General features: G+C 47.1%; 1 protein-coding gene and 1 long non-coding RNA gene across 4 annotated transcripts; one reads left to right on the forward strand and one right to left on the reverse strand.

The window, feature by feature from the left end:
* Positions 1 to 231: 231 nt before the first annotated feature.
* Positions 232 to 9,553, forward strand: LOC125984701 (uncharacterized). Of its 3 annotated transcripts, XM_049746793.2 has the most exons (5): positions 232 to 729; positions 1,018 to 1,129; positions 1,230 to 1,354; positions 5,127 to 5,205; positions 5,271 to 9,553. In XM_049746793.2, exon 5 carries the CDS (start codon positions 6,131 to 6,133, stop codon positions 7,184 to 7,186), a length of 1,056 nt encoding a protein of 351 aa, XP_049602750.1. In that variant the 5' UTR covers positions 232 to 729; positions 1,018 to 1,129; positions 1,230 to 1,354; positions 5,127 to 5,205; positions 5,271 to 6,130; the 3' UTR covers positions 7,187 to 9,553. The 3 variants fall into 3 exon arrangements, with proteins under 3 accessions (XP_049602750.1, XP_049602752.1, XP_049602751.1); XM_049746795.2 differs by lacking the exons at positions 232 to 729; positions 1,018 to 1,129; positions 1,230 to 1,354 and adding an exon at positions 1,377 to 1,744 and having other exon boundaries at positions 5,035 to 5,205; XM_049746794.2 differs by lacking the exons at positions 232 to 729; positions 1,018 to 1,129; positions 1,230 to 1,354 and adding an exon at positions 1,378 to 1,744.
* Positions 9,554 to 11,675: 2,122 nt separating this feature from the next.
* On the reverse strand, positions 11,676 to 15,222 carry LOC125985319 (uncharacterized). The gene is made up of 4 exons (XR_011088438.1): positions 14,907 to 15,222; positions 14,707 to 14,764; positions 12,678 to 12,820; positions 11,676 to 12,612 (listed from the first exon to the last, which is right to left on the reverse strand). It is a non-coding gene; the product is annotated as an uncharacterized lncRNA (long non-coding RNA).
* Positions 15,223 to 15,567: the final 345 nt, after the last annotated feature.

Raw genomic sequence — 15,567 nt, forward strand, 5'->3', positions numbered from 1 at the left:
AAAATGGCGGACGGTTTCTCAGGTAAGCGAGCATGCTAGCAAATGTTTGTTGTCTCATGCCGTTTTTCACGACGGTTTGTTGCACGATTGGCACGCTTTGTTGCCTTTTCTCACAAGCCTTTTTAAAAAATATATATATATTTTGTTTGTCGCAGGATTGTCGTACTCTCGTGACTCGGCAACGTCACGTCCACCGCGACGGTGGGCCTGGAGGTAAATTGTAGGCTGCAGGTCATTTAGCCCGTGAGCAAATGTTTGCAGTTTCTTACGATGCCATTTATTATTTCTTGCAGGATTTTCGCTGTCTAGGGAGTGCTTGAGGTTTCGGCACGCCACAATCGACTTTGCGTCGCGTCGTTGCGCGTTTTGGTGGTATTTTAAGTGTCTTTCGCGTTTTTTTTAATGCTGGCCAGCATTTTTTCGTTCGTCTGTCTGTAGAAGATTCGTAAATGACGCCGCCGATAAGCGCGTGTTTGTCTGACAATAGGAAATGTTAGTTTGACTCTAGTCAACTAAACCATTTTTTATTATTTTATATTATCCGTGTGCCATTTCCGTGTCATGCAAACTGGTGAATGCAACGTATATGTTACGTCATGTCCAAATTGGACCAAATCCATTCAAAGATGGCGCCCGCCCGCCGCTCGTTCCCTTACGCAACAAACATTTGCGCGGGTTATTTTCTCCCGTTTTGGACGCCGCCAACCTGGATCATCTGTCCATTGTGAGGTGAGTTGTTGATGATGAAATTAAAATATGAATTATAATCTTTAATAATTCTTGTAATTTACCACAATGTAATGATTATATATTTTTTCAAATGTAAAACTCTACTTAGAATGTATAAAATTAAAATATTAACTATAATTTTGATAAATGATCATAACTTACTACAGTATAATATTTTTTTTCAAATGTAAAACTCCTAGTATGTATAATTGTTGGTAAAAAAAATCATGCCATTGCCACTCTACTCATTGTCTATTTTTGTTGCAATAATTTGCTTGTCCTTTGTAGCACTAAAAAAGGCCGCCCAGCCAGCATCCTTCTATACAAAGCAAGCAGGAGGCTCTTGAAGGAGCCCTTTCAGTGATGTTGAGGACACTGAGGAAGAGTAGTCCTAAATCAGGTGAAAACCTGTTTTTGTCAAGTTTCAGCTTCCCAACACACAATGGTTGTCGAGTTTTAGCTTCCCAGCACACAATTAATGTCTGTCTGTGTTTATGTAGGCTGCAAGAGGAGACGAATGGGATAAGTATAATTCAACATGAAAAGGCGCAATGGCCTATCCAAAGGTGCAATGGCCTATCCAAAGGCGCAGTGGCCTATCCAAAGGAGCAATGGCCTATCCCAGGTATGGGCAAACTACGGCCCGCGGGCCACATCCGGCCCGCCAACCCTAAATAAATTGTATTATTAAACATTTTTTTGGGGTCATTTTGCCTGCAATGACTGCGTTTCCTCAGTAGATGGGGAGCCACTCGCCTGCGCATTTACTACCGGAAGCCGTGTCTGTTCTGCCCTCAGAATTGTTTTCATGATGTAATGTTTTCTATGTAAAGAAGCATACACAATGGTTATTTGTCGTTCGGAAGCAAACCGGAAATGTATTTTGAAATGCACCGGAAGCTGCGCATGTTTTTGTTGAAGCGACTTGACATCTGATGAGTGGAGAGACGTTGGCGTTACTCGCGTCATCTAAGCAAAACTTTCTCCTCTCCTTATGCTCACGGAGTCAACGGCTGTAAGTTATCATTGTTTTATTGGATAACTTTATTATTGTTTATAAGATAAGAAGAAACTAAGTGTGTTTGTTGTTTCACTTGCAGTTTCACTCGTTGTGTTTAACACTGAATCGAAATAAAGGGAGCAAGACGCTCTGAATCCTGGCTCAAGTGTTCTATACATGAGTTTGGCTGGCTGATGAACTGTGACAACGTACATGAAGTACATAACGCACAGGGAGATCAGTACAGTGTCAGAAAGCTCGGTGCACACTCACAAGTGCGTGTACGTACTCAGTAGTATGGAAATGGCGCACTCGCGCTCTATTTGTATCAGTGCCGAATTTAGAGCGTGGGCTGTGACGACAGCATTCTTGTAATTTGCGTGCCGAGCTTTCGGATACAGTTTTACGCTAAAGCCACCCACAAACCTTCCCCTGGAATCCTTCCATTAAAGTGAGTCGCCCAAGGCAAAGCAAGGTGGACACTGAGTGCCGAGTGTTTAAAAAGAGTGGCCAATTTGGCTCGACGTACGCGACGTGACGTTCAGCCACATGAACATCAACATCAACCCGTCACTGATCTAGGTAAACGGACCAACACCTCGGATCTCTCCTAAGAATTGCCACAACAAATTTTACTACAGACTATAACACACTAGCAAAAAAAGGGAGACCAACAACACTGTTCCCACTGAAAATGAAGGGGAGGCTTTCAAGTTTGTTGTAAAAAAATGCATTTTGAATATGATCTGTACAAATAGCAGGGATTGAAACTAGCGACAATTCTCATTTTCAAACAATGCAGGATGCTCAAGGACATTGATGCACCACCTGTTTGTGACTAATCTTAACCTGTAAAGTTCTTAAGGCTTACTTTAAGGAAGTGTTTCCCGTTTCCTCACCTCTGTTACCAGGTGTTTGTGAGTTAAAACTCTGCTCTGATTTTCATATACCCCTCACCGTGTTGCCGTTTTGATTACTTTATTTGGATGTATGCTTTCACCGATTCTTCAAGATGATATATTTGGTCAGAATGTTTGCCGTTTGATGTGATCTCATAAGATAAACACATCTTTCATTAATCTGACCTGCAGGCACTGAAGTGATGGAGACTGTTATTCATAATAAGTGTCGTATTTTATGAGAATCACTGATAGCAGTTTTTTAGGGATGTTTTTTTTTTTTAATGCTGTTAATCAGGGGTCTCAAACTCATGGCCCGCGTGCCAATTGCGGCCCTCGGGACAATATTTTGCGGCCCCCTGCGTGACATCTAAGCTGTGTGTTAGTGCGGCCCGCGAATTTCTTTTCGCACATGCATCTGGCCGTTTTACTTTTTTTGACACGTATGGGCTCCCGTAGCTCAGGCTCGTGACAACTGGGCGAATTAGCAATTGGCTAATTGGCGAATTAGCACTTTGACATGTTTGAATGAGCGAGTGGAGGGAAATATCTTGTCACTGTCACCTAGTGCTGTACATTGTTTGTCAGCCCCCGTCATGTCTGTTTCAAAACCTGCCGTGAAGAGAAAAGTTGCGGATGAGCACAGGCAATTTCAGGAGAAGTGGGAGGCGGAATATTTTTTTGTTGAGCACAGGAACGTCGCAACCTGTCTAATATGCATGGGTAAAGTTGCTGTTAACAAAGAGTTTAACATCAGACGTCATTACTCAACTAAACATGCTGAGGAGTATGCAAAATACCTGGGAGATGAGCGAGAGGATCGGGTCGCCAAACTTAAATAATCTCTACTGAGGCAACAAGTTTTTTTCAAAAAAACAAGCAAAGAGAACGAAGCGGCTGTGAAAGCTAGCTATGTTGTGAGTGAAATGATAGCAAAAGCTGGAAATGGATTCAGGCACAGCATTCAGTGGTGAGAAGTATGCTGATACCATTGGGAAGCTACAAGAAGAATTTGATCACAGGTTTGCAGACTTCAAGACACACAGAGCCACTTTTAACATTTTTGCTGACCCCTTCTCCTTTGATGTTGAGGATGCCCCCCCCTGTTCTGCAGATGGAGCTAATTGACCTGCAGTGCAATACTGAACTCAAAGCCAAGTTCAGGGAAGTGAGTGGAAGAACAGTGGAGCTTGGACAATTTTTGAGAGAACTGCCCCCCAGCTTCCCTGAGCTTTCCAGGATGTTCAAGCGGACCATGTGCTTTTTTGGCAGCACCTATCTGTGTGAAAAGCTCTTCTCCACAATGAACTTCAATAAGTCAAAGTACAGGTCCAGAATTAAAGATGAGCATCTTAAAGCCATACTGAGGGTCTCAGTTGCCTCCTCCCTCAAGCCAAATGTGGCTCAGCTGTGTGAGAGGAAGCGTTGCCAAGTCTCTGGCAGCAAGGAGTAGGAGGAAATAGAAATGAAGCCTATGTTCTGAAGAACTGTTCCTGTTCTTCATGTTCTGCATGTTCTGACTGTTAATTTGTTCAAATTGAGAAGATTGGATCAGGACCTTTTTTATGGATTACTTTTGTGGATTACGATTTGATGCGGCCCAGCCTCACCCAGACTCTACCTCCAGCGGCCCCCAGGTAAATTGAGTTTGAGACCCCTGCTGTTAATAAATGCATTTGTTTTCAAAAAACTTTTTTTGAATATTCATGCTTTACTACCTACCACCCCTGGCCTATCCAAAGGAGCAATGGCCTATCCAAAGGAGCAATGGCCTATCCATAGGAGCAATGCCATATCAAGTCAAGAATCTAGCAGCACGTTGCAAAAGTCAACATGTGCGGATCATGTGCCCAGGAGGGGGCAGTGTGGTTGCCTTTGGTTATGGGTGCACGACAGAAAGGTTGCAGGTGTGGCCAGTGTTTGGGGGTCTGACGGTTGGTCTTGCTTAAGAGGTTGTGGCTTATCTGGATCCAGCGGTGTCTTGTGCTTGGTTGCCATTGACGGCTCACTTGGGGGAGGACGTGGTGACTTGGATGGAGACAAAACTGAACTTTGACGCGGAGCCCAATGTCCAAGCTTGCCACATGACTTGGTACCATTTTGTGTCTCTTTCTAACCTGCCACTGTCGTGCTTGCTGCGTTCTTTGTTCTCCCCCATCGGTGTAGGGCGGCGTTGGAGCGAGCCGATCCCGAATGTCCAATTTTGCAATTTGACTTGTACCATTTTGTCTTTTTCTAACCTGCCACTGTTGCACTTCATCTAACCCTAACCTACCACCACTGTGGTACTTGCGTTCTTTGTTCTCCCCTAGGTGTAGGACAGCATTGGAGCGAGATGGTAACATTGTCTTTTTCTAACCTACCACTGTCGTGCTTGATCTAAGCTGTGTGTCCTTTGTTCTCTAGGTGTAGGGGACGGTGTTTGGGCGAGCCGGCCCACGAGGAAGACGTAATGATGCGAGCAGCGCCCAACTCATTGCATGTTCTGCCATTTGCAGGCCGGACGCAAAACGGGGGGGCGCACGGCCCGATCCGACCGGGCGACGCTCACCAATAGTAGCTAGCCGCTGTGATCAAGTAAGCAAGTGACCGACAACTTGGGGTGCTCTTTGAGTTTCTGACATTTCTTTCTGTTTCTGCAGATGGCGACCGGGATGTGACACGATCTGATCAGAGGTGAACGGACCGCTGTGGCATTGTTCTGAAGTCGCCGAGTTCTGAGGGAGACCCGCTTCCCTGGAGGCGTCGACCTGCGCAGCTTCAACGTGTGAAATGGATTTTTTTTAAAAATTTAAATTACACCAGCGGTGTCCCAATGTCTGCTTGAGGGCTGCATACTGAAACAAATTCAGAATTCTTTCACGCAAATTCATTAAATCAATCACGAAATGTTGCCATTGATATTTAGTGCTACAAAGCAGTGTCGTGTTCAGTTGTGTGGTGTGTTGATCAAGTTGCCCCGAGGCTGCCATTTGGACACCAATGGTGACGTGTGTGTAGGGCTGCACGTGTATTGGAAAACTGGCATACGACGGTCTAGGTTATTGACATGCACTTTCAGACAGCAAAGATTTTTTTTTCATGTCTCAAATGAAACATGTTTTCTTGCCTAACTATTTGTAATGAGTTAGGACGATAAGTCAGGTGCAAGCGACGGCAGGCGCAAGCGACGGCAGGCGCAAGCGACGGCAGGCGCAAGCGACGGCAGGCGCAAGCGACGGCGCAGCGAGACTTTTGTGCTTGTCAGGTTCAAAGTGCTAACTGAATATCTGTATAAAAGAAAAGGAAGTGTCGACATTAAAGGCGCTCGGACTGCTACGTCCTGAAACGTCGCCGACCTCACCCGCTATTCCTCCCCCGGTTGGGAGCCGTCGGAAACGGTGTGCGAGGACAGGAGAAGAGGGGCAAGCGCGGAGGTGTCCGGGCCAGGCTGGCGGCCAACCCAGCGTGACCGGCGGTGCCCTCCATTCTTCTGGCGAATGCTCGATCGCTGGACAACAAAATGGATTACGTTCGCCTGCTGAGGTCTACGAACCGGACGGTGCGGAACTGCTGTGTGCTCGTGTTCACCGAGACCTGGTTGAGTGACAACATTCCGGACTCTGCAGTGCATCTGGAGCGGCTAGCGTGCTATCGGGCGGACCGTGCCATTGTACGAGGGGGAAAGTCGCGAGGAGGTGGAATATGCGTCTACATCCGAGAAGAATGGTGCCGGGACTCTGTGGTGGTATGTAAGCGCTGCTCGCCGCTTGTGGAGTTTGTGATCATTAAGTGCCGTCCTTTTTATCTGCCGAGGGAATTTACCGCGATTCTGCTAGTAGCAGTATACATCCCGCCTTCCAACATCGAAGGAGACAGGATCGCGGCGCTTGGTGAACTGTACCAGGCTGTCAGTGAACAGCAAACAGCGCACCCTGACGGTTTCACCATCTTCGCTGGAGACTTCAATCATGCCAACCTGAAGTCTGTTTTCCCGAGGCTTCACCAGCATGTTCCTTTTCCAACACGTGGAGAAAGCTTCCTGGACCTAGTCTACTCGGCGCAAAAGGGAGCTTTCAAAGCCACCCCCCTCCCCCATCTGGGGCTTTCTGACCATCTCACCGTTTTGCTTTTGCCCGCATACAGACAATTGGTAAAGGCATCCAGGCCGGTTCGGAGGGAGGTTCGAGTGTGGCCTGAGGGTGCCTCCGATGCACTTCGTGACTGCTTCGACACCACTGACTGGGACTTGTTTAAGCAGGCAGCCACCTACAACGATTGGACGGACATAGAGGAGTATACTGACTCTGTTACCTCTTACATCACGAAGTGCATCGATGATGTGACTTGCTCGAAATCCGTCGTCACTCGCGCGAACTGGAAGCCGTGGCTGACGGGGGCTGTCCTCAGACTGTTGAGGGCCAGGGACAAGGCTTTCAGAGCGGGGGATAGCCTCATCCCCCGCTCTGAAAGCCTTGAGGACAGCGAGGGCCGACCTGTCCCGAGGCATCAAAGAAGCGAAGAAGGCGTTCTCGTGCAAGGTCTCCACCCACTTCAAGGACAGCAAGGACGCACGTAGCCTTTGGCGGGGCATTCAGACCATCACGGACTACAAGCCCGCGCCGAGGAGCTGTGAGGGCGACGTCCGTCTGCTAAACGATCTGAACCGCTTCTTTGCTCGCTTCGACGCCCAGAACAGCACTTGCCCGCTGAAGACCACTCCCCCCCCACACGAGCAGCCCCTGCGCCTCTCTGCCGACGGTGTGAGGAGGGCGCTTGCCGCTATTGACACCCGTAAGGCGGCGGGCCCTGACAACATCCCGGGTTGAGCGCTGAAGGACTGCGCTGGGGAGCTGTCGGGTGTCTTCACGGACATCTTTAACGTTTCCCTGCAGCAGGCCATCGTCCCCTCGTGTTTCAAGGCTGCCACCATCGTTCCTGTGCCGAAGAAACCTGCACCGTCCTGCTTCAATGACTACCGCCCTGTGGCACTGACGCCCATCATCATCAAGTGCTTTGAGCGGCTGGTCATGGAGCACATCAAGTCCGTTCTCCCCCCCCACCATTGACCCTTTCCAGTTTGCGTACCGTGCCAAGCGGTCCTCTGAGGATGCCATCTGCTCTGCCCTCCACTCGGCCCTCACCCACCTGGAGAGAAAGGACTCATATGTGAGGTTGCTGTTTGTGGACTTCAGCTCTGCCTTCAACACCATTGTGCCGCAGCGACTCATCTGCAAACTCGACGAGCTGGGCCTCAGTACCTCCCTCTGCAACTGGATACTGGACTTCCTCTGTCAGAGGCCTCAGGTGGTGCGTGTTGGCGACAAAATCTCCGCCAGCATCACGCTGAGCACGGGGGCCCCCCAGGGCTGCGTGCTCAGTCCATTGCTCTTCACCCTGCTGACGCATGACTGCACTGCGACCTACAGAGACAACCGCATCGTGAAGTTTGCTGACGACACGACTCTGGTGGGTCTCATCACGAAGGGCGACGAGACTCGGTCCAGGTCGGAAGTTGACCTTCTGACCACGTGCTGCAGGGACAACAACCTCCTGCTGAACGTCAATAAGACCAAGGAAATCATTGTTTACTTCCGAAAGGGTCACACAACACACCTGCCGCTGATCATCGACGGTGCTGTGGTGGAGAGGGTGAGCTGCACCAAGTTCCTGGGGGTGCATATCAGTGAGGACCTCTCCTGGTCCGCAAACACCTCGTCACTGGCAAAGAAAGCTCAGCGCCGCCATGTGCTCCTCAGGCAGTCCTGTCTACATTCTACCGTGGCACCATTGAGAGCGTCCTCACCAGTTGCATCGCTGTCTGGGGTGGTAACTGCACTGAACAGAACTTGAAGGCCCTGCAGCGCATAGTGAATACGGCTGGTAAGATTATTGGTGCTTCGCTCCCCTCCCTGAAGGACTTTTACACCTCCCATCTCGCCCGCAAGGCAACCTCGATTGCCAGAGATGTGAGTCACCCGGCTCACTCTTTGTTTGACCTTCTGCCCTCTGGGAAGAGGTATAGGAGCCTGCGCTCCCGCACCACCAGACTCGCCAACAGCTTCTTTCTCCAGGCTGTTAGGGCCCTGAACTCGCTACCCCCTTCTGCGTAGCGTGCGGCACTGTTGCGCTATTTTCGGGAATGTCTGCTGTACGCGCACTTGCTCCTTTTTTTTTTCTGCTCCTCTTATTTATTTATTGTTGTGTTATTTATTCATTATTTATTCAGCACGCTTTTGTTATACTTGTTTACTTGTTTGTCTGTTGTGAGCCATGTCTTGTCACCGTGGGATAGGGGGGAACGAAATTTCGGTTTCTTTGTGTGTCTTTGGCATGTGGAGAAATTGACAATAAAGCTGACTTTGACTTTGACTTTGAGGATCAGCAGACAAACAAGTGAGGCAGAATATTGAGTTTTCTCGCGAGGAGTGAGATACAGATTGCTTTCTACAATCTGACTACACTCAAAATCTGTTTACACTCCTCGCTCTTTTTATTTGGTATGCCCTACCCACAGTGTGAGACGATTAGCCCCTGAGGGTGAGGGGGAAAAAAAGATTGCGGGCTTCGTTTCGTAAGAAAAGAAACAAAAAGTAATGCACAAAGTGTTGCGTGCAGATATGGCTATATCAGCAAAACAGTTTAAGCAATATTCCAAGAGATAAAAAGAGAAAGTGATGTTCTTTAAGGAAGATCAGAAGGTTCGTGGCGCATCGTTTGAAGTGTTGTTTTCACGATCTGTTCTGGTGGACGTCATTTTTCTGCTGAGATGTCAGCAGTATCTTGTTTGACACAACAGTCATCTCGCCCCTGACCCAGCCGTAATCCTTCTGTTCTGTTGCACAAGATAAGAATAAGCAAGGCAAAGCAGCAAGCAGACTGAGCAGTAACATTATGAATAAGTACTCATTAGAGAACGCATGATATATGTGTATGTATATATATATATATATATATATATATATATATATATATATATATATATATATATATATATATATATATATATATATGTATATATATATATATATATATATGTGTATTTTTCTAACACTTGTCTTGCAAGGTGGAAGAGACGATGTATGAAACGGAGCCGGTGGACGGAGGCCACCAGACCCGCGATTGGTGAGCGGGGTGCAAAGGAAGGAATCACCCAAAGAAAGCGGTCGCCAAGTGTTGAAGAGGAGCCTGATGCATGACTGGCCAAGGCCTGGCCAGAGGTGGTGACATGGCAATCCAATATGCAACACACTTGTTAGTTTTAATTTGATTTCCTTATTTGTCTGCCGTCCAGGGTTGCCGGGGCGGCGGATGGGACGAGCGCCAGCCTGCACCGAGGGGGACTGGGCTGCCCCCCCCCTCTCTCTCTTTCTCCAACACGCCCAGCAGTACCTGCATGGCCTGTTGCACTCAGGGCGGAACGTGGCTATACCTTGCCCTTTGTGGAATACCAGGGTATAATGTCTGCCAGACTCGGTCCCAGTGTCGTCGACGGTGTCGAGGACAAGGAGATTCTCCGTGACGTCACGTTTTCCTCTTTTTTTCCTCTCGGGGCCAAGCCAGCTCTACTCGGGGAACTGGCCGGTTGCGCTTAAGTGCGCACCAAAGCCTCTTATCTCCTCTTGCTCTCTCCCTCCCTCCCTCCCTCCACTTTTTCACTGGGTGTGCACACTGGCTGTCTGCATGATGCCTCTTTCTTTCTCAGCGCAGTGTCATTTTGCAATATTGTTGTTTTACTGTTGTTTTTTTAATCATGAAATGAACTGTTTGTACTGTAATGTGTGTGTGTACCACTGAACTGCTATTAAACTGAACTGAATTCAAGTGGTCCATTTTAAACATTGGCAGTCTATCGTGCATACAAACTGGAATCATTTGAGACATTCTCAATGACAAGACAATTGTAAAGTTAGGCTGAAATAAAATTGACTTGTTAAATATGCAGTGTCAGGCTTTTTATTATTTTTTTTAACTACACAAAGAAAAGCTGGATGCATTCTAAATTGTTGACAAAAGCCAAGTAGCCAGACACCCATAGATGCAAACGACAAGCGTATAAACTGTCTCTGTTACGATCAATAAGTCATCTTTGGCAACCCTGCTTTAAAATGGCCACCGAACTCAGAATCTTGCAGAATGTTGGTACATTTTTCTGTACGAGTAAAAGCTGTTATTTTAATGTAGTCCAAGCCATTTTTTGGTTTGTTTTGAATCGTCATGCATCATGTGGGCATCATGTGGTGTGTTTGCTTCCTGTTGGTGGTCTTGTAAATAGTCAACTTTGGTGTCAGTCATCATTCGCGATGTGCTTCAATCGATGTTGCATCTCTTGAATGTGAAACCTATTGTATGTTTTGTTACAGGGCTTGATGTCTTCATTGGCTGTCTGACTACAAAAAAGGCTGTTTCTGTACAGTCCAGGTTGTTGCTGAGGTCAATTGAATTTATAAACATAGCGTGTAAAGACAAAAGACAAAGACACTCAGTTACGTGCGGCTCACTTCTGTCAACGTACTCATTACCTGCCCCCTCCCTGGTCTTGTGGGTGCAGCCCAGTCCCTCTCGGTGCAGGCTGGCGCTCGTCCCATCCGCCGCCCTGGCAACCCTGAACGGCAGTGTGTTGCATATTGGATTACCATGTCACCACCTCTGGCCTGGCCTTGGCCAGTCATGCATCAGGCTCCTCTTCAACACTTGGCGACCGCTTTCTTTGGGTGATTCCTTCCTTTGCACCCCGCTCACCAATCGCGGGTCTGGTGGCCTCCGTCCACCGGCTCTTCGTTTCATACATCGTCTCTTCCACCTTGCAAGACAAGTGTTAGAAAAATTGTATATATATATATATGTTATCATGCGTTCTCTAATGAGTACTTATTCATACGTTACTGCTCAGTCTGCTTGCTGCTTTGCGTTGCTTATTCTTATCTTGTGCAACAGAACAGAAGGATTACGGCTGGGTCAGGGGCGAGATGACTGTTGTGTCAAACAAGATACTGCTGACATCTCAGCAGAAAAATGACGTCCACCAGAACAGATCGTGAAAACAACACTTCAAACGATGCGCCATGAACCTTCTGATCTTCCTTAAAGAACATCACTTTCTCTTTTTATCTCTTGGAATATTGCTTAAACTGTTTTGCTGATATAGCCATATCTGTACGCAACACTTTGTGCATTACTTTTTGTTTCTTTTCTTACGAGACAAAGCCCGCAATCTTTTTTTCCCCCTCACCCTCAGGGGCTAATCGTCTCACACTGTGGGTAGGGCATTCCAAATAAAAAGAGCGAGGAGTGTAAACAGATTTTGAGTGTAGTCAGATTGTAGAAAGCAATCTGTATCTCACTCCTCGCGAGAAAACTCAATATTCTGCCTCACTTGTGTTTGTCTGCTGATCCTTTTCTTTTATACAGATATTCAGTTAGCACTTTGAACCTAACAAGCACAAAAGTCTGCGCCTTCGCTTGCGCCTGCCGTCGCTTGCGCCTGCCGTCGCTTGCACCTGACTTATCGTCCTAACTCATTACAAATAGTTAGGCAAGAAAACATGTTTCATTTGAGACATGAAAAAAAAAAATCTTTGCTGTCTGAAAGTGCATGTCAATAACCTAGACCGCCGTATGGCAGTTTTCCAATACACGTGCAGCCCTACACACACGTCACCATTGGTGTCCAAATGGCAGCCTCGGGGCAACTTGGTCAACACACCACACAACTGAACACGACACTGCTTTGTAGCACTAAATATCAATGGCAACATTTCGTGATTGATTTAATGAATTTGCATCAAAGAATTCTGAATTTGTTTCAGTATGCAGCCCTCAAGCAGACATTGGGACACCGCTGGTGTAATTTAAATTTAAAAAAAAAAATCCATTTCACACGTTGAAGCTGCGCAGGTCGACGCCTCCAGGGAAGCGGGTCTCCCTCAGAACTCGGCGACTTCAGAACAATGCCACAGCGGTCCGTTCACCTCCGATCAGATCGTGTCACATCCCGGTCGCCATCTGCAGAAACAGGAACAAATGTCAGAAACTCAAAGCGCACCCCAAGTTGTCGGTCACTTGCTTACTTGATCACAGCGGTCGGATCGGGCCGTGCGCCCCCCCCTTTTGCGTCCGGCCTGCAAATGGCAGAACATGCAATGAGTTGGGCGCTGCTCGCATCATTACGTCTTCCTCGTGGACCGGCTCGCCCAAACACCGTCCCCTACACCTAGAGAACAAAGGACACACAGCTTAGATCAAGCACGACAGTGGTAGGTTAGAAAAAGACAATGTTACCATCTCGCTCCAATGCTGTCCTACACCTAGGGGAGAACAAAGAACGCAAGTACCACAGTGGTGGTAGGTTAGGGTTAGATGAAGTGCAACAGTGGCATTTTAGAAAAAGACAAAATGGTACAAGTCAAATTGCAAAATTGGACATTCGGGATCGGCTCGCTCCAACGCCGCCCTACACCGATGGGGGAGAACAAAGAACGCAGCAAGCACGACAGTGGCAGGTTAGAAAAAGACACAAAATCGTACCAAGTCATGTGGCAAGCTTGGACATTGGGCTCCGCGTCAAAGTTCAGTTTTGTCTCCATCCAAGTCACCACGTCCTCCCCCAAGTGAGCCGTCAATGGCAACCAAGCACAAGACACCGCTGGATCCAGATAAGCCACAACCTCTTAAGCAAGACCAACCGTCAGACCCCCAAACACTGTCCACACCTGCAACCTTTCTGTCGTGCACCCATAACCAAAGGCAACCACACTGCCCCCTCCTGGGCACATGATCCGCACATGTTGACTTTTGCTGCTAGATTCTTGACTTGATATGGCATTGCTCCTATGGATAGGCCATTGCTCCTTTGGATAGGCCATTGCTCCTTTGGATAGGCCATTGCTCCTTTGGATAGGCCATTGCTCCTTTGGATAGGCCATTGCTCCTTTGGATAGGCCATTGCACCTTTGGATAGGCCATTGCACCTTTGGATAGGCCATTGCGCCTTTGGATAGGCTATTGCGCCTTTGGATAGGCCATTGCGCCTTTGGATAGGCCATTGCGCCTTTTCATGTGGAATTATACTTATCCCATTCGGCTCCTCTTGCAGCCTACAAAAACACAGACAGACATTAATTTTGTGCTGGGAAGCTAAAACTCGACAACCATTGTGTATTGGGAAGCTGAAACTTGACAAAAACAGGTTTTCACCTGATTTAGGACTACTCTTCCTCAGTGTCCTCAACATCACTGAAAGGTCTCCTTCAAGAGCCTCCTGCTTGCTTTGTATAGAAGGATGCTGGCTGGGCGGCCTTTTTTAGTGCTACAAAGGACAAGCAAATTATTTCAACAAATAGACATTGAGTAGAGTGCCAATGGCATGATTTTTTTTACCAACAATTATACATACTAGGAGTTTTACATTTGAAAAAAAAATTATATTCTAGAAAGTTACGATCATTTATCAAAATTATAGTTAATATTTTAATTTTATACATTCTAAGAGTTTTACATTTGAAAAAATATATAATCATTACATTGTGGTAAATTACAAGAATTATTAAAGATCATGATTCATATTTTAATTTCATCTACAACTCACCTCACAATGGACAGATGATCCAGGTTGGCGGCGTCCAAAATGGGAGAAAATAACCCACGCAAATGTTTGTTGCGTAACGGAACGAGCGGGCGGCGCCATCTTTGAATGGATTTGGTCCAATTTGGACATGACGTAACATATACGTTGCATTCACCAGTTTGCATGACACGGAAATGGCACACGGATAATATAAAATAATAAAAAATGGTTTAGTTGACTAGAGTCAAACTAACATTTCCTATTGTCAGACAAACACGCGCTTATCGGCGGCGTCATTTACGAATCTTCTACAGACAGACGAACGAAAAAATGCTGGCCAGCATTAAAAAAAACGCGAAAGACACTTAAAATACCACCAAAACGCGCAACAACGTCGATTGTGGCGTGCCGTGCTGTGCCGAAACCTCAAGCACTCCCTCGACAGCGAAAATCCTGCAAGAAATAATAAATGGCATCGTAAGAAACTGCAAACATTTGCTCACGGGCTAAATGACCTGCGGCCTACAATTTACCTCCAGGCCCACCGTCGCGGTGGACGTGACGTTGCCGAGTCACAAGAGTACGACAATCCTGCGACAAACAAAATATTTTTTTTTTTTTAAAAAAAGGCTTGTGAGAAAAGGCAACAAAGCGTGCCAATCGTGCAACAAACACGGCGTTCGTCGTGAAAAACGGCAGGAGACGACAAACATTTGCTAGCATGCTCGTTTACCTGAGAAACCGTCCGCCGGCACCGCCACGCGCTCGGTGGCACCTGCATATGATAACTCCCCTTGAGCGAGCACACCTGTCTTCAATTGACCTAAAGCCCTGACGTCACATCCGTCGATTCAAATCTTCTTCTTCTGATCGTCCAACGGCGCTCGGCACACTGACGCCACCAGGTGGTCGCCTGTCATGGTGACTACTGTGGAAAGGGTTGCTTCGGACTATCCGTTGAAACTTTGAACACCCAACATGTTTGGATGGAGGATACCCTATCAATTTGACCAAATCTCCTTTTATTTCCGAGCAGGCTCTGGGCGAGTGGTTAACGCCATTGCCTTCAATCAAATGAAAATAATTGTATCGAGACCAGCTCAGTGGCCTATTAGTAGAGTGTCCGTCGTGAGACCGGCCGGGTCATACCAAAGACTTTAAAAATGGGACCCATTGCCTCCCTGCTTGGCACTCAGCATTAAGGGTTGGAATTGGGGGGTTAGATCACCAAACAATTAATTAATCACTCTCGTTCACTGAAAACATTTGTTCTTTTGAACCCATCGTTCACTCACGACACACACACACACACACACACACACACACACACACACACACACACACACACACACACACACACACAATGATACGACAAACACGATGATACGACTTTT

Source organism: Syngnathus scovelli, chromosome 17, assembly GCF_024217435.2.
Source record: "Syngnathus scovelli strain Florida chromosome 17, RoL_Ssco_1.2, whole genome shotgun sequence".
Lineage (NCBI taxonomy): Eukaryota > Metazoa > Chordata > Actinopteri > Syngnathiformes > Syngnathidae > Syngnathus > Syngnathus scovelli.